The sequence below is a fragment of the Chenopodium album genome, chromosome 7 (assembly GCF_948465745.1).
Source record: "Chenopodium album chromosome 7, dcCheAlbu1.1, whole genome shotgun sequence".
Lineage (NCBI taxonomy): Eukaryota > Viridiplantae > Streptophyta > Magnoliopsida > Caryophyllales > Amaranthaceae > Chenopodium > Chenopodium album.
The window spans coordinates 72,612,718-72,632,344 of NC_137840.1; the positions used below are offsets into that span (position 1 = coordinate 72,612,718).

The 19,627-nt window shown below is 35.8% G+C and overlaps 1 protein-coding gene across 1 annotated transcript; it reads right to left on the minus strand.

Moving 5' to 3' along the window:
- Nucleotides 1–411: 411 nt before the first annotated feature.
- Nucleotides 412–18,252, minus strand: LOC145639471 (E3 ubiquitin-protein ligase BRE1-like 1). The gene is made up of 19 exons (XM_081690716.1): nucleotides 17,707–18,252; nucleotides 15,404–15,565; nucleotides 15,146–15,233; nucleotides 13,809–14,033; nucleotides 13,535–13,696; nucleotides 7,570–7,766; nucleotides 7,413–7,496; nucleotides 7,173–7,292; nucleotides 6,887–7,073; nucleotides 6,651–6,811; nucleotides 6,500–6,571; nucleotides 4,859–4,935; nucleotides 3,995–4,189; nucleotides 2,664–2,736; nucleotides 2,497–2,583; nucleotides 1,580–1,717; nucleotides 1,300–1,502; nucleotides 1,039–1,201; nucleotides 412–909 (listed from the first exon to the last, which is right to left on the minus strand). Exons 1-19 carry the CDS (start codon nucleotides 17,821–17,823, stop codon nucleotides 778–780), a joined length of 2,643 nt encoding a protein of 880 aa, XP_081546842.1. The 5' UTR covers nucleotides 17,824–18,252; the 3' UTR covers nucleotides 412–777.
- Between the last annotated feature and the right edge of the window lie 1,375 nt (nucleotides 18,253–19,627).

A 19,627-nucleotide genomic window follows, 5' to 3' on the forward strand; every position in this document is an offset into this window, starting at 1 on the left:
TTTTATTTCTCTGAGAAGCACCGTGATTCACAACTACTCTGTATAATGGCCATGTCCTCCCCTTGTAAATTTAGCATACTTCAATGATTTTTACTATAAAATAATTTTAACTAATAAAATCCCTTATTAAAGCGTATTTTGACACATCAATATACGCCGTATAAAAATGCAAGTGTACTAGAGTGCATTAGAGCTTGATTTCATGGAGTAAGGTGTGCGCACCCACCAGAACATTGCATAATAAACACTTATTTCACCATTTATTTTGCTCTTTTTACCTTAAAACTCATTCTGAAATTATTAGATTTATATGAACTGTGTCAAATTCACTAGAGCATGCCAACTCTTTAGATCCAAAAAATCAATTCATTTTAACTCAGATAACAAACTGACCTGAAACTGAGACAGCAATTAAAAAATCAAAAGAATCACAAAATTTCAGCCAAGGAACTTCATATCTTTGTGGTTCATTTGGATTGCAATTGACAGTAAGTTCCCATTGCAGCTCCAAGATGTATCAGCTACTAAACACCAATACAGTCAACTACAAAAAAGAGGGGGAAAAAAAAGAAAAAACAAGAAGAAAAACAGAGCTCTACAAGTCTACAATTCTATAAATATGCACTTTGGAGGAAAATTTTGAGCATCTCCTTAAACCTAATTGGCTATGGACTAAACACTACAAGAAAAGTTTGGGAATATACAGATGGGTCTTGGACATGCCAATGCAACAGGAAAAAACCCATAAAAATGTCACTGTAGCTGCTTAATGGCTTATCAGATGTAAACTGGCTTCACATCATTTGGGCCAAAGCTTGCAGCACACACAGGGCACTTGCGATGGCGGGATTCAATTACTTTCTGAACACATGGACTGCATAATAGATGGTAGCACTTTGTGATTACAACCTGAAAAAGTTTACCAAAAACAGAGTATTAATAGCAGAAAGAAGTCATTTAATTATCAAAAGAGTCTTGACTCTCTGACAAAGTTTTAAGTTCCATAATTTTGAAAGATCAGGTAACAGGAGTAGATACCTCCTTTGGTCTATCGAGGCAAACACCACACTTGAGTATTTCCTTGTATTCTTGAAGCTCCTGCTGAAGCTTTTCCGCAACAGAACCCTCTTTTTGCAGTTTAAGATATTCAGCTTTCCTCTTTACTGCTTCCAATTCCTCCTCTACCCTTTTCTTCTCAAACCTGGCGAAAAAAAGTCAGCAACCCTCTTTTGCTTTATATTGCCAAATGAAAGGCGAAATTTTTGTTTAAGGTATGTGAGAAAATATATAATAATATACCTTTCTTTCTCTAACTCTATCTGCAAGTTAGAAAGATTTGCTCGACCATCTTTGACTCTACTTTGTAGTCCATCCAAAGTTTCTTTAGCCTGCTGAGAAGACTTTCTTGATTCTAACAGCTTCCTTTGGATATTTTCCAGTGAAATTGAGTTTTGACACCTATCTTCTGCGTGTCTATTGATCTGGTCGGAGCACAATTTCACCTGCTTATCATGTACAGCCTGTCATGTAATTATATTCATAGTAAGATGAGATGACACATATAAAAGTCTTAACCTACCTGATCCTCAATTCTTGCAGCTTTCATTTCAAAAAAGTCTTGTGAAACACTGCCCTGCTGTATTTTCTTCTGCAGATTTTGCTTCTCCGCAAGTAGAAGATCATGTGTCTGTTTACTGCGCTGGCCTTCCAGTACAAGCTAAATCACATGAGGCCCAACCAAAATTAAAATTTTGAATAAAATTGAACACATATTTCTAAGACGCCAATGTACTACAATTTTCAAAAAGCCACCATTTTGTTCGCAGATCATAAAGCAAACTAAGAACACTACAATTATTGTATAGCACAGGTATATGATATAAGATAGTATTCCACGTCTAATTTCAAAAATTAAGTAGAGCATTTACCAAGGTCCCAGCCTCTCCTCCGGAAAAGAAATGGCCACACATAGATGATTGGAAACATAATATTTTTGAAGAAATTAATCCAGACCAACCTTTAACCAAAATGTTTCACCGACCTACCAACTCACTCCTAGAGATTAATAAATATCACGATTTTAAAGGAGCTTTAAAGTTAATGTGTACTGATATTCACAACTGTTTGCATGTAAATGACCAGACAAATGTGTAAAACCTGAAGAGCTGCAAAGGGTGTGTCAGCTTCTCCACAAAGAAGCATTAAACCTATGATGAAAAAAATATATTCAAGTGACAATATAGATTCGAGGGGAAAAAAAGTAATTTACCCTTCAAAATGACATTTCTTGACCATTAAACATATAGTCAATTTTTAAGGCTCCAAGTACCTCTCTGATATGCTCAAGAGCTTACCAAGTCAGGTCACCATCACAAACAGGTAGTACCGTAGTAGATATTGAGTGATGCATAAAATTCATCCAAAGAAATTTCCCACATAAATGTGTAGCCAAGAAGCATTAAAAGGATAGAGTAATGAGTGCAAAATTCCAATCACCTTGATGTTATAGTCGTCTCTCTCAGTAATTTGCTGCAACAAGTGCTGGTTTTGGTTTTGCATGTCATCATAGGCCTGTCCAATAGTCTGAAATGGCATACCAGACTGAGCAGATAAGTACTGAGCAGCTGAATAGATGTTAAAAACGAAATGAAACATGAATTAACCTCGATCTCAGATAAGTAGGCTTCATTCTCTTCATGCTTAGACTTCAATGCATTTGAAAGCTTTGACTTGTCCCTGAAATAAAAGAATATAGGGAAATAAATAAGAACTCCCAGATCACAAGATATAGAAGTGCTACAAAGCAATATAAAGTATTATACATGTAGCATTAACAACAATAATTTTAATGTGATTATTGTCATAGTTTCTAAACTAGATCCATTACAGGACAAATGTTTTTGATGCTTACACTTAACCCTCGCGCGGGTGAATCAAAACTTTTTTTTTTTTTTTAATATTACAGGAACGGGCAGGGGGCCTCTTCCAAAAATGAAATTATACATGTCTATTTTAAAACAGCATGCTTAACTATCCTAATAAATTCACGAACGCACATTGAACCACTTAACTGTTCCAATTCTGAGTTTCTCACAATACTAACACACAAATGGTTAAATCACACTCATAATCGCAGTACACTCCAAAGGAAGATAAAATCTCATTTATAAATTCAATATCGGTAAAAAAAATCCCAGAGATCCCTCTTTTATTTGTCATCAGACTCATCACATTATTAAAAACATTACATAGTGTGTCGAAACACCTGCAATGACTACCTCACCATGCACGAATCCAAGACTGGCTTGATCCTAGTCCCTTAAAAGTAGATCAGCCAGGAGAAACCCTGTGAAAACCCTAGGTACCCATCGAAACTACTTTCAACCCAAAAAAAAAAAAAAAAAAAAAAAAAGAAAAAAAACTCAATTTTTCTCCACTATTTTAGGCCTCCCTATCCTTAACCAGTTAGAAACAAGAAAAACAGGAATAAAGGATAAAAGAAGCACTTGATTAAGATGAAAGCCTATACAGGAAAAGGCAGCTAAACTTCTACTTGAGAAAGTGAGGGCGCAGTTATAAACTATAGGTAGAGGATGATAGATGTTAAAGAAACCACCAAGCAGCAATAGCTCAGACTTGAATAAGATATGCAAACAAAACTAATTACTACCTTTGTTTCCTTTTGTTTGCCTCATTGGGGTTTTGTTACTTTTTATTTCTGGCCGGGTAGAGTTAATCAAAGACAAAATTGGTAGGACCAAATGTAATGAATGTGAGAGTAAGGTGGTAGGTCCTTCATGGTTGTTTATCGTATGAGGAAAACTCAAACGAACAACCCAAAGTAGAAAAAAAGGCATCACAGTCACAGAGGGAGTAAATCATAACCATTCACGATTCTTCCTTTCAGAAGATAAAAAACTAAAATACTTTTATTTGCATCAGCTCATACACATTGCAACAGCAAGTAATTCTGCACATTCACACAATACCTAACCTTTCAGAAGATTCACACTTCTCCCTTAAGTCTGCAATTTCAGCTTCTGCAGCAGCTAGGCGTTGTTGGGATTGGGCTTCTGCTTCAATAGCTGTTTTCACACGTGTTTCCATATTGTGTTCATCAAGAGACGACTTCAGGTTATGCACATGAGCCCATGCCTGGTACTCCCTATCCCTTGCCTCTAAAACATTTCTGCAGGCATGTAAACCAGTTGAATAAATTATCAAAAAATTATAGCAAATATATATGACATGTCTGAAGACAATTATACAAAGCTTGAAACAATTTTAAGACCTAACTGCTTCCCACTCCTCACTTTTAGGTTTACACCAAAATTTAATGAACAACAATGTCAAACTTTGAACTAAATTCTACACCACTAGCTCATTAGAGTCACTACCTCCCATGCAGCTCCTACAGAAGGTTGGCCCTACACGATCTATCCACAATTATAGCAGGTAACTTCTTTAAATTTCCTTGAATCAAGAACGCTAACAAAATGCTACCTCATAAAAACTAAGTACAAAAAATTAAGGTTTGACGTATCAATTACTTACGCCTAAGAAAACAGTTTTCCATAGATTATTTATATAAAGAACAAAGAAGTAATACAAGCAATCTCAAACAAGAAACATTATGTTTGGCATGCTGATAATTTTTACTTACACTCTTTAATGAACAGAGATCCATAAAATTGGATTTAGTTTCTTTCACAAAAAAAAAAAAAAAAAAAAAAAGGAAAATTAGATTTAGTGATATCAGCAGACTGAAAGACAAATGAAACCATCAATTTCACAGGAATCACATTACAATATATTTATCAAGATGACTAAGAAAATATGACTCTTAATATTGTCCAACCTTGTTAAGGCCGATTCACGTCTGTACATCTCCACAATAAGTTGTAGTTCCGTATCACTCTCTTTTAGATCTTTCACCTGCAAGATTTTTCAATAAAGGCAGCTCAGAGTTTTATCTCAATGATAATCACCGAGGAAGCATAATAGGAGCATATTTGGAGCAGTAAAGGGTCAAAATATCATGCACATAGGATGAGGATCCTCTATGATACTGAAAGCTCCACAATCTCACAATTTCCAAGATTAACAAGATCTTGAACTGTTGGACATTTGGAAACCATCTTATGAGATTGCTGCCACATTACAGACTAGCAGGATTAGGGATATATTTGCAAACGAAAAGGAACCGATTTACACAAATATACAAAAAAGCAGCAATAAGAAACATGGAACCAATAGTATCCTTAAAATATGGACAGTTTTGCAATGGCTACAATAAAATCGTAGCCATTATAAAAACAAAATCTACACCGTTAATTTTATTTCAACTAAATTATGTAAAATAGGACCTTTGATTAAGTTGACCAAAAAACTACCTTTTATTTTTAATAACTTGTTTTCCAGAATTTATCCTTATTCCTCTACCAAATTAACTGCTGCGAAAGTTTCATTGATAATGTCTATGCAAAGTTTGAATAACTAAACAATCCACTTAACATAAAATCCATCAAATAGTGCAACAATGATCAGGATGAGTTACGGAGAATAATATGGAGTAATTAAGACTATGAACTGTATAACTTAAAGTTGGAACAATTTTATTTAGGTTATATTTTAATCTTATCCATGTATGAAAATATCTAATGTATAAAATCATACTTTTGTTTTCAGATATAGGATAGTATTTCATTGATTGTTTGGTTATATTATAATTCTATCAATGTTAATTGTTCCTCGTTACCTATTTAATGGAAATTTAAACTTAAGTTGAAAGATGGATACTTCTACAACAATGGCATTTATGGCAACGACAACCACTTTTATTTTATTTTCAAAATAGAGTAGTTTTTAAACTTTTTTTTTTAATGATTATAAGTCAAATGTAATGTATGAATGGACGTACAAGATTAATCTTTTATATATAAACGGTTGAGATTGAAAACAGTTATAATGGCTACATTTTTTTAGCCATTGAAAAGTCTTTCTTAAATAACGTAGATATTAACATTTTGTAAAGTCCAAGTGTCATCAAAACACAAAATGACAGCTAAAATACACACTTAAACACTCCCATGAAAAAGGGTGTACTGAAGTAAGAGAGAGGGGGAGGGGGGGGGGGGCTAAGAATAACTCTAAAAAGCTCTAATTACACAATGTCAGATTTATTGCCAGAAAAAGGAATACACTTAGTTCCTTTCCGCTCCTGATCTTCTCTACTCTGTTTTTTCTCACTTCATAAAATTAATTGGACTTCCATAATCTAACAATTCTATGAAATGCCCACATTATTACAATAACATCATATTAGCAGATCCAGACTCCCATAATCTGGTCAAGCATCTCTTTTAAGAAAATTAAAATTAAATTAAATTATATTAAAAAAAAAATTAAAAAAAAAAAAAAAGGCAAAACTAAGGTGTCATCACGCTATGCATTTAGAAGAATACAGCATTGATGTCTTAAAATTCACAGCAAGACATACCACAGCCTGTAGTCTCTGTATTTCGGCATCTTGATCAGCTGATCTACTAGATAATGTCTCCAAATCTTTGGCCTGCCAATAAAATTCATGTCAGCCTACAGGAACTATCACATATATATAAGCAAGCAAGAAATAGTGATGGGAGATTCACCTTCCTGGCAAGAACATTGGAGAGGGATTGTACTTCCGCACGCAGAGCATGGACATCAGCAGCTGTTTCCTTGTACTTGTGTAGTTTACTTTGCATGGAACTCATATCCTCAGGGAATGAAGAAACAAATTCCTTAAAGTTTGAAATTATTTCTTTCCTTCCTGAACAAACAGAATGTTTCAAGACCATATGCAACTAATGCCAAATCTTTCCTACTAATTTAAAACCTCAACTACCTGGTTCTCTAGAAGCTTCTTCCAACTTGGCTTCTATTCGCTTTCTTTCGTCATTTTGTCTTTGAATCTCAGATTCAAGCTCATCAATTCTAGAGCTAGCAGTGGTCAAAGTCCTTCGAAAAACATCGCCCAGATCATTTCTCACCGCCACTTCTCTTTCTTTCCAAGCAACCTTATCTTTCTCGACCTGGAATGTCCGATATGAATCAAAAGTCAGCAACATAATAAATTTATTCCTAAAAGTAAGCAGACGCATGCACATGTAAAATTACCGACCAGTAACAACCTGAAGTTTTTCAAATAAGGCTTGATACTGGATAACATCAGCTTTAGACTTCTCAAGTTCTTCTTTCACTAGCTTAAAAGCACTAGCACAGGATATTAACTTCACATTTTTCAATGTACCCTGTCATAAAAACTATGGAATCAGTAATTTGCTATTTCTGGATTCTGGAACATAAGTCACTACAAAAAATTCAAGAAACAATTAAGGGAAAGCATTAATGACGGCATGACGCCACCTAACCTGCAAATTGGAAAGCTTCTTCAAAATTTCTATCCTTTCCTCATGCAAATTCTTGAGTTCTTGTAGTCGGGAAGATGACTGAGCCTGCCAAAATAGCTACAAGTTTATAAACTGAGCTCAGTCTAATCCAGCAAACACTAAAAATCCAGTACTCTACCAATGACTCCTTCAATGCTGATTCCAAATTTTGCAGATCTTCATTTTGTTTGTCTTCCGTCCTGTCATTTGAGGTATGCTTATTTCCCATGTTCAAAACTGGGAAAAATGCCCCCTTTGTTGCATCTTTCTCTGCTTTGATAGCTGCCAACTTATGGTTACTTTCTTCCAGCTCTTTGATGACACTCTCCAACTCCTCTGCACAAGGTCATATACATTACCAAACCAGCACATACTAAACATCCCCCCCCACCCCACCCCCAACAAAAAAAAAAAAAAAAAAAAAAAAAAAAAAAAAAAAAAATCAAGAAGAATTCACAACTGTAAAACTTGAAAACATTGACAGAGATTGGACTTAAGAGACAATTGCCCTGTAACTTGTTGCTATTAACAGAAGTGAAAGAACATAGAGGATATTTATCAAGATTCCATGTGGGTTAATTCACTCCCAAGAGCCAAACAAAACTATAACAACAGGATAGTAGTTGGTATTCGATTCTTAGAACCAACAATCCATGTTCCAATTCTTAAACAGGCCAAAAGCTGAGAGCAAACTCCCATCTAACTTGCTGTGCTTCTTTGGTGAGAATTGGTACACTCCACAGGTCTTTAATCATGAAAGAAAAATGCCGCAAACTGTCATGCAATAATACTGATATTTGGGTGCAGTGTGTGGTATTTTGGTTGAGATAGTAAGTGTTTAAGTTGGAGGGGAGTTAGAAGGAGGATGGTGTGAAGGCTTAAAATGGGTGGTACTGTGATTTAGAAGGTAGATAAATGGGGTTTATAATAATGGGTTGAAGTCTTGGGACTTAATGGTGGGGCAACCCAGTTTGAATCTACAGCTTTCATTACTATCATTAGGGTATATTCATTAGCTGTGTCACTCACTAGGAAATTTCACAACTACCCCTAACAAGATCTTCTAGAATTGCCTTATTCTACGAGGCAATAGAGAATATGTTAGAACTCTGGTTTTCCTTCTCTGCTCCATCTGATGGTCTCTGTAGGAAGCTGCCTTCCCAGACTTTCCACCAGGCTCCTCCGACATTCAAATCTCCCATAACATCACCCAGACCACCGCAGAACATCATTTTGCGAAGAGGCCTGAACAACATCCAAAACCGCCAGTCCACCCTCAACTTTACTACCAATAAAACAACCTCCGCCAGTGTGAAAAACACAAAACTTTCGAAATCTCTTCCCACATACTTATCTTCAGATCTATACTCTCTAACTCTTCATCTTCTTTTTCTGCAATCATCGGATTAGTTTGGTTGTCTTCCTCCTCAAGATCCTTTTAAATTTGCCTCAACTCCTGCTTGATTGTAGAGAGAGCTCCAACAATTATTTTCTCCAAGGTTTTATGAAGGTTCTTGTAATCCCTTCTTATTATTGCTACCATCGTTTCAAAGAGTTTCTTTGCTACCTCCTATCCAGCGAACTCCATCATTGCAATTTTATTTTATTTTTTTGGGGAAAAAACAGAAATCTATTGAAGCAATTAATTCTTCCAGAACATACTCCTTCCTATAATGAACTAGCATTTCTAGACTAGAAATTAGCGGGAGAAGAAGGTGAATTAGATAAATGAAGCTGAAATTATAAAAAATTTGAGAGATTTGACACTCTCCCAAACTAAGTAAAACCAAAAAAAATAAACTTCTCAACTCTTCTCGTAATGCCTACTCTTCGTATCCTCCTCTGTTTATATAGATTTCTTGATTCCAATCAATCAATCAAAGCCTTAATCCCAAAAGTGGGGTCGGCTAACATGAACCAAATTTGATTATTCCGTGTAGTCATCAACATAAATCTTTCTCCTCCATCCCTTACGATCCAAAACTTCATCCTCACGTAAATCCATGCACTTCATATCCTTCCTCACTCCTTCCAACCAAGTCATCTTTGGTCTCCCTCTTCCTCGTTTAATCCCTCCATGGTCCCACTCTTCCACTCTTCGCACCGGTGCACCCTCGGGTCTCCGTCTTACATGTCCAAACCAACGCAGACGATTTTCCCTTAATTTATCTACAATGCCCGCCACACCTACTTTCTTGCGAATAACCTCATTTCTGATTCTATCTCTTAAAGTGTTTCCACACATCCACCTTAACATGCGCATTTCCGTAACCTCCATCTTTTTAATATGCTCTTTCTTAGAAGCCCAACATTCTGTACCATAGAGCAACACTGGTCTTATGGCAGTCCTGTAGAATTTTCCCTTCAACTTTAAGGGAATGCTGCGGTCGCATAGCACTCCCGTGGCCGCTCTCCATTTAAGCCACCCTGACTTAATCCTGTGGGTCACGTCTTGATCAATGTCACCATTCTTCTGGATGATCGACCCTAGGTACTTAAAACATTCACTCATGGTCAAATCCTTTCCATCCAAACTCACCACTTCATTGCTTGTCCCCCTTTGAGTGCCAAAACGACATACCAAATATTCAGTCTTACTCCGACTTAGCTTAAACCCTCTAGATTCCAACCTTTGCCTCCATTGCTCCAACTTGACATTAACCCCATCCTTAGTCTCATCCACCAAAACGATATCATCTGCGAACAGCATACACCATGGAACCTCATCTTGAATTGGTCTAGTTAATTCGTCTAGAACCGTTGCAAAAAGAAAAGGGCTTAATGCAGACCCTTGATGCAATCCGATTGTAATAGGGAAATCTTTTGTCAACCCTCCGCATGTCCTCACATTTGTTGACACATCCCGATACATATCCTTAACTAGGTCTACATACCTTCGTGGGATACCTTTCTTCAACATTGCCCACCAAAGTATCTCTCTTGGCACCTTGTCATATGCCTTCTCTAAATCAATAAAGACCATATGAAGATCTTTCTTCTTTACCCTATAAAACTCCATCATTTGTCTTATCAAATGGATTGCCTCCATAGTAGATCTCCCAGGCATAAAACCAAATTGGTTATCTGAAATGCTTGTGCATGCCCTCAACCTTTGTTCAATCACCCTTTCCCACAACTTCATAGTATGGCTCATAAGCTTAATTCCTCGATAGTTAGAACAATCTTGAGCGTCTCCTTTGTTTTTATAAACCGGGACCAAGGTGCTCTTCCTCCAATCTTGTGGGATCCTTGTAGCCGTCCATATCTTGTTGAAAAGGTTTGTTAACCAATCAATACCAATCTTACCCAAACACCTCCACACCTCTATCGGTACCCCATCAGGGCCAACCGCCTTCTTAGGTTTCATCTTCCTCAGTGCAATCTCCACCTCTACTCTCCTAATCCTTCGCACATACTCCATGTTGATTTCTTCATCACTCATAGAGGTATCTCCTATCACAACTCCATTACTTCCATTAAATAATTCATCGAAGTACCCCTTCCACCTGTCCTTGATGCCCTCCTCTTGCACTAGGACCATTTGGTTCTTATCTTTGACACACTTCACCATGCCAATATCCTTCCTTGCCTCTTGTCTTCTCTTTGCCATCTTATAAATGATCCTTTCTCCCTCCTTGGAATCAAGCTTTTCATAAACCTCCTGATATGCCTTTTCTTTTGCTTGGCGAACAGCTGCCTTTGCCTTACTCTTAGCCTCCTTATACGCTGCAAAGGTTTCATCACTCCTACATTTTCCTAAGGCTTGATAGATTTCTTGATTCCCTTTACTTAAAATTATATCCTGCCTTTATCAAGTTTCCTAACTCCCAAACTAAGTAAAACCAAAAAAATAAACTTCTCAACTCTTCTCGTAATGCCTACTCTTCGTATCCTCCTCTATTTATATAGATTTCTTGATTCCCTTTACTTGAAATTATATCCTGCCTTTATCAAGTTTCCTAACTAATTTATTGTGTAAATCCAATTATAAACCCTCCAATGGCTTGTTTTTACACAATTATGTATATATATATATATATATATATATATATAAATAAAAAATATATATTCCACCCTATCACGTGGGGGGGGGGGGTGTGCAGAAGCAAACCCCCATCAATTGGAGGGGAAATGGAAGGACTAACCATCCCTCCATCTCCTCATTCCTCTATTACACAATTATATGGGAACTACATGATGGCTGATAACATTCTAGTGGCTCAAAGAAGCTGATATCTGATTAAAAGTAATGGAAACTTGAGTGAACTGCAATAGCTTACTGCTTGGACAACAAAAGGGTAAGATCATGTCTTAATGAGAACCAAAGATTGTCAAGACGCAGCTGAAAGTCAGTAATGCAGCATCAAATTAAAATCCAACCACACATTCTTCAAACCTACAGTACCCTAACTCATCAAAGTTGTTAAACTATTAAGAACTACAAAAACTTTGTTATTCGGAAGTTCAATTCAAATTTCACCTTAAGTACCCACTTCTCATCCTCCAGTCCAACTTGGTAAAAAAACACTAGACAGAATTTGACACTCCATTTTGGCCCCCAAATATCAATATAAATACATTTACTCTTTTGTTAGCCAAGGCTGACACTTGTCATATTCTCGTGACCTTGTTCAGCACAAATACACACCTCTGAATGACACATATTTAACGTACCCGACATAGATAGTTCACCTACCATCTTTCAAAGACCATAGCATCCATAACCATTTTAGGTGTAACTTATGTGGCAACATAGGTATGGCTAGTCAATTCCAAAAGTCAAAATAACTACACTCCAATGTGAGCATGGGACAACCACGATAAACAGTAAATGCATCGCGTAAAATCAAGTAAACATCACTAGGATGTCTGATAGAGATTACTTGGCTTATAGGAATACCTACTGCAGACAATATACTTTCTCCGTTTCTATTTAGATGACCAACATTCCTAAAAAGGAATAGTCATATTAGATGACCCATACTATAAATGGAAGGATTTTAACTACTAACTTACTTACCCCTACTTATCCTAAGGTTAATAAACCCCAAATCCTTAACTATAAACTCTCAACCCCACGTTCTTTACTTCTCCATTAAAGCAAGCCACCACCTTCTCCATTAAAGCCACCGTCTTCTCCAGTAAAGCCACCACCTCTCACCGGAAATCACAACCCACCAAAATCCAGCACCCTCAACGAAAATCACCAATTCACCACTGTTCACATCAATTCGCCACCCTAAACTCGGTTAAATTAAATCGCCGCCCTTTACACCAATTTGCCACCCCTAACCCGTCGAAATCTTCCATCCTCACCAATAATAACACCCCTTTGCACAACTCTGCCGTCCTTAGGACCCTAACTCACCAAAATCCCATACCCACTAAAAAGCGCCGCCTTCTAATCTGAAAACCACCACCATAAATGAAAACCCTAACGGCCTAACTATAATTTCTCTCTCCTCCTATCTAACCACTAGATCTATGACCCAGAATTAATCCCACCACTCAACCACCACCTTTGTTGTCTTGAAGAGAGAAAGAAAGCTTGAGGGAGAAAAACATATGATTAAAGAGTTTCGATCTAGTCTACTTTCCAGAGTAGTAAGAGAGAAATTGAAAGATATATGGTGTTGAAGATGAAGATATCCGGCAACGGGCCAGCGACGGACGGAGAATTGAGGAGGTTGGTGTTGATGGGAGAATTGGTGTTTATGGTGGTGGTAATTAGTACCGGTTTGATATGGATGGTGGTGGTGGGATGAAGTCATTCAGGAGAGAGAAAGGGGGAATGGGTTGGTAGTTTAATTAATGAGTTGATTAATTTAAAAGGGAGCGTTAAAAAAACTCATTAGTCATTCTCTCTCCTTTATCTTAAAAACTGCACCAAGAGCTATGGGTCATCTATTTAGAAACGGAGGAAGTAAATGATATGGTAACATAATTGAGTACAATATTGTTAGAGACTAAAATTAAAGAGTAAACATGCATTAATTTATAATACAAATATTATACATTAATACATTTCCACTCTAACAAATACTACAATTGGAGAGGTCACCTATTCAAAAAAGATGATAAATATTAGCAGTGGTAAAAGTTACCTCGCAAATAAACCAGTTCGGCTTTATTCTTCCAATCACCATCCTGATGCTTACGCAATTCATTTGCAAGTGATTTGTGTTTCAAATGAAGATCACTAAGAGCGGATCGCAAATTCCTAACTTCTGCTAACATATCATTGGATGGTTTCTGCCTGCATGAACCTTAAACACCCAAAACAAATGGAGTGTGAATAGAAATTAAGAATGAAAATATACTCAGTAAGGGGAATACCCAACAACACACATACATTCAAGCAAAAAAAACCGCACTTACCATCCTCTGGAAGTGCTGTCAATATAGCAGCATATAATCCATCTTTCATATGACACAAGTCATCAACAGCAGTCCCTATATTACGCACAATATTTCTGGATTTTTCACAAGCTTTATCCCCATCTTCTATCATCTGATCAAGGGAATTAGTAGCTAAGCATGGTTCGGGTGAGCCTGTTTTAAGTCGCTTTAAAAATACATCATCAGCAGAGGAGGAAGAACCATCTGATCGACCAGTCAATGGAAATAAAATTAGCCACAACAATATTTACTTGACCTCAGTGCAAGACCACAAGGCACAAATACTCTGTTCCTCTACATTATAAAACCCCTATCTACATGGAACAATAAATGATAATCTTGATTGACTCTCCATATATAATTAAAATGCTTTGTAAGTTAATGAACAGTACAAAGTTCCCCAAACCAATCACATGGACCTTATTGAGTGGAAAAGCAAGGGTAACATCACATCCTCCAGAATGACAGAGCTAAAATGTTTTATGCCCCACATTCTTTTAAAATCAGGTCATATATATAGACTTTCAAAGCAGCATAAAGTATACAATGAATAAGCACAACAAGCCACTAAAAGCATAGTAGCCTATATAAGCAATTAAACTTCTCACCATAATTACAAGGTGCCAGTGAGATTATAACCTTTGGTGTCTTCCTAGTTCCTAATCATTGATCTTAGTAAGTCAGGCTAGCAACAGAAGGTAGGGCTACCAGATAACAAGGAAAAACTAAGGCCTTATACAAGGTTAATTTTGCAGAAAATAACAGCAATACAGCTACCAGGGGGGGTGCACGGTTAAGGTACAATGACCAATCCAAGAGTATGGAAAGCATACTCATAGTTCCTACATGCCACCTATGATGCCCATTTAATGTATAAAAAGGCTCAAGGAGCAAAGAGGCGATGAAGGTCAAGGTCCTGCTGCGAGCCTCTTTGAAGTGAGGCGCACAATATAAAACAATTAAAGAAATTTGCCTCAAGTGCGCCTTAGATGCATAGGTGCGCTCTTTGAATGCACCTTGCCTAGAGCAACAAAGGCGCTCTATCGCCTAGTGCCTAAACACCTAGGCGTGCCTATTTATACACTGTGCACATTTAAAGCATAGGTCAGAAAAAACAAAAGTCCAATCCTACCTACAAAATTGAACATGACAGGTTACTAATTTAACAACAATCACAGGATGAGACCTCAATAAATTTTGAAGCATTCAAATGAACACCTTGCCAGTTTCTTTATTTTACCTGGTAAATTAGACAAGGCTGAAGGATTCCTGAAGTTAACAGAATCCCAAAATGAGAAACATAAAGTGTTGCTTACCTTCTGTAACTCCTGAAAGAAGAAAATTTCCCCCACTTTTGACCATGCCTTTGATGTGAACAGATCGGGCTTCCACATCATCAAGAAGCTACCCAAAAAAAAATTACATAAAATTAGAAATTCGAAATGAAGTCAGGGGCTAAATCTAAAGACATAATAACAGTGGGCATGATACCTAATAAGCATGAAGCCTAAGCATGATAGCTAGAAAGATGTCGATAAAATAAAAATAATGATGAAAGCATGACCTAAATTTACCTTATTCCAGCTATTATTAACTACTGCCAACAATTTTTCAAATGAATCTTGTTTCTCTTTCCGCTGAGCCAATTTTTTCTCAAGGGATGTTATTTCCATCTTCTGAACCTCGAGCTTCTGAGCCAGCTTCTGATTTTGAAACTGAAGTACAGCAGTGTCAATCTACAACACAGAAGGAGAATATATCAATCAACATGAGCAATATATTCATGACATATAAAAGAAAATATATAGCAAATAGACTATTCCTTCAGCCTCAATATTTTTGTGTAGCTTCTCTACAAGTAAAACCCAACCAACAGGCATATCCCCTCAGTAAAAGAGAGTAGAAGAATGATTAACAAAGGCTCAATCCAACAAACCACTTAAATCGACAACTCATGCCAAAGATGCAACCATGCAGTATTCAAATACGCTTTATCAGCCAAATCATGCACATTATTGCAATCCAGACAAAAACAAAACATGCAGTAAGGTTCATAATCTTGTAAGGAATGGAAAATTTATATTGATGGGAAAATAAGAGGGTAATCGATAATGAAGAAATGGTAGATCTTATATTTTTTATACATAAAAAAAGCCTCAAAAACCATTTTATCATTCATGCGTCTATTTAAAACTATGTCCAAGTATTATCCAAATCTAATTTGGTTTCATTTGTAAAAGAGAACAATCAATGATGGAACCATCACATGGAAATACATCTGAAAGTTCCCTCGTTGTTGTCCAAAACTATGCCCAACTTATCTAGTTTCGAGATAAAGAGGGGGAGGACCATAGGACCTATTACTGATAGTCTAATTTACTGTAAACAACAACAACAACAACATAGCCTTAATCCCAAAATGATTTGGGGTCAGCCAACATAAATTGTCATAAGGAACCGTCTGACAAAGAAAAAAAGGACATAACGAGATAAACAGTTGAAAAGTTTGCAAAAAAGGTGTGTAAAGTAAAAAAAAAAAAAAAAAAAAAAAAAAAAAAAAAAAAAGGTAGCATCCAAGTAAAATTTAAAAGATTTTTAGAAGAATATTTATTCTTTAAAAAAAAAACACATTCCAAACAAAATTGCTACAGTCAATTCCACCATTAGCAAGGTCTATGAGGTTTAAGCACACATGACAAGAATTAATTGAATCAAAATGATTATGTACAATTCAAAGGGACAACATAAACTAACTGAACAGCACCACAGACCACCAAGATTGACCCTGCGGCTTGCAAAGTTATATAAAGTACTATCAAGAAAATTGAAGAGAGGTAACAAAGCAGATAGAATTTTGAATACTTTTCCTGCAACCTAGATCCCAAAATGACAAAACAGATTGTCTTGTTAACCACTTATAATTAACTATACACCTACCAATCCAATCAAAATAAGCACATCGCAGAAAGATTACACATAAAATAAACAGGCACATGAGGGAAGCTAAATCAATTAAGTAGGTACTATTAACAGCCACATTCAAATCACATCACAATCTTGACCTACCTATGACCAGGGATCTGAAAAGGGAGATGTTAAAATGCTTGCATATAAAACCCTAATCGCCGCCAAGCCAATCTATCATCCAAGTTATGCACCAAAACACCTACCAATTGCCATGAGCCTTGTTGGGTGTTTAATGGAAATGTACAATTAATGCAAAATTTAATGACGGTTTATGTCTCATTTCCATATTAAAAAAAAAAAAAACAAAAACAAAAACAAAACAAAAAATCATTTTTAGGGTCATACATATTCATTACCAACAATAAGTCTTATTGTCAACCAGCTTGGTTAAATAAAGCCTTGGGGTGATAACCATGAGGCCATGAAATCCCATCTTATATCCGTGCTTATAAGGTTCCCTATGGTCCTAAAACAGATTAGCAAACATTTTTATACCTTCATATATTTTCACTATTTAACATATCTCAAAATTGAAATCAAACTAAGGGAACGGAATCCATTTCACTAAAATGACATTCTTGGTAGGTATTAATGGGTAAGTCTCCGAATTCAACTAGTAACGTTTCCCTACCAATTTCGCCAAAAACTATCCTTATACGAAAACGTGTCATAAGTGCAAACGAATAAGGTAAACTTCAAAGAAAACCCGCGAAAATCATAAACTCAATCAACATGTATAACCGCGAAGAATACCAAGATTGATAAGATTACATTAACATCAATTTAACCAAATCAAACACAAAAACTAGAATATATAGCACAAATAACATCAGGGCAGAAAAACCAATCCAAATTTCTATCAACAAAATGCAAGCAATCATGGAAAAAGGGAATTTGCAATAACAAAAACCTTCTTGTCCTCAGAAATAGGCGTGAAAGGCGGCTTCTTGGCCATGGCAGCAGTTGCAGTAGGAGAAATAGAGCTCAAATGACGTCGTTTACGGTCTGTCTCCCCTGTACTCGCCATTGATGAATACCTCAAATTGCAAAACCTCCCAATAACTATTGAGGGGCTAAGATTCTCATAAAAGGGCACCAAAAAACGAAATTTTCAATCCAAACACCCAGAAATCTATACAATCAGGACTCATAATTCATCAAAAACCAATTAAATGGAAAATCATGAAAAACCCTAATTTGAAACCCTATAAAAAGCTGCGAAACCCTAGTTTTTCAGCGAAAATAAAATTGGGGGAAAGGGGGGTAAAATTAAATGTTAATAAACGAAATTTCTCCCTCTACAATTCAATCAGAGTGCTTCAGAGTGAATTGTGAATGATCAATCACTCTTTCTCTCTCCTCAGCAGTGTGCTTGAATTGTGAATAATATCAAAGGAAAAAAATACAGGCTTTTTCAACAAACAAGAGAATTTTTTTTTTTTTTTTTTTTGCTGTCAAAAAATGAAAATATGAGCACGCAAAATTAATAATAAGACGTTTTTTTTATTGACAGGTGAGGATATTCCGTTTTCCAGAAACTATTTGGACTAATAGGACAGATTTGCCCCTGAGTTCTCTCCGGCTAAGAAATGTCTTTGTGTATGAATTTCTGCTCTGTATTTACGATAAACTATTGCGGTGATTGTTTTAGTTGAACAAACAAAATTTTTACTTCTTAACTTACATTGATACTTTTGTGTGGTGAGGATAGATACTATTTAGATGATCATGGAAAATACAAGTATGTTCTCAGTTCTCATCTGTTAAAAAAAGTTCTGAATTCATACTCTGTATTTATGATAAACTATTGTCGTGATTGTTTTTTTCTAAACAAGCATATACTATGTAGTAAAAATACAACTTTACCTTTCTTTATTTACCTTAATACTCAAGACAGGTATGCCCTTGGGTTCTTTCGGCTTAATTGTCTTCAGAATTCCTGCTCTGTATTTATGATAAACTATTATCATGATCATCTAGTTGAACAAACATAAAATCTAGTTGAAATGCAGTTGTAACTGTTAATTTTACCTTTAAATTAATGTGTGGCTGATAATGATCTTTCTTTTGTTAATCATTTTGAGTCTATCCTCCTACGTTCAGTCCATTTAACCTTTTATCTTTCAATAATTGTAACAACGAACACTGTTTTTTGGTAAAAATTACATACGATAAGAAATCATACCAATTTATGTTAGCACCTCCTCAAACTTTGTACCTATACATGTATTACTTCTAAGCGTATCTACCATGATGTCAGTGGTAACAGAAAGCAAAGACAAATAGACTATTTATGGTGTTAGTGAAATAAGAAGTAAGTAGGTGAAAAGAGGTTATGAGGAGGGTGGATGTACAAGGGAAGTTTATGAGTGACGTTAGATTAAAGTGATGAAAATTAGAAAGTTTAAATATGTTTTATAGTTAGATATTTAGTGGAACCTCAAAGTTATCTTGGTAGTTTATTGTATATTACACTTAATTGACGGAAATTACAGAGAGTATACGTTGATGAATGTTAGAAATTAGGAATCAAATTTGCCAAACATGGTTATTCAAATTAATGCGTGTATTTCTTTACACATAAAATCATATAGTACACCTTTTTTTTTTCTTTAAATGTAAATTAAGGAATCAAATTTGACATGCATGGTAACTTTAGATAGATTCTCAAAAATTGACATATAACTCTATACAATATAGTAATAGCTAATATGAGCTAGTTAACAAATTGTCAAGTTATATTTACACGTTATATTTAACCTAATTCGGGTCATTCAACCCATTCATTAATAATCAAATGCACATTAATATATAAAGCATCAATTTAACCT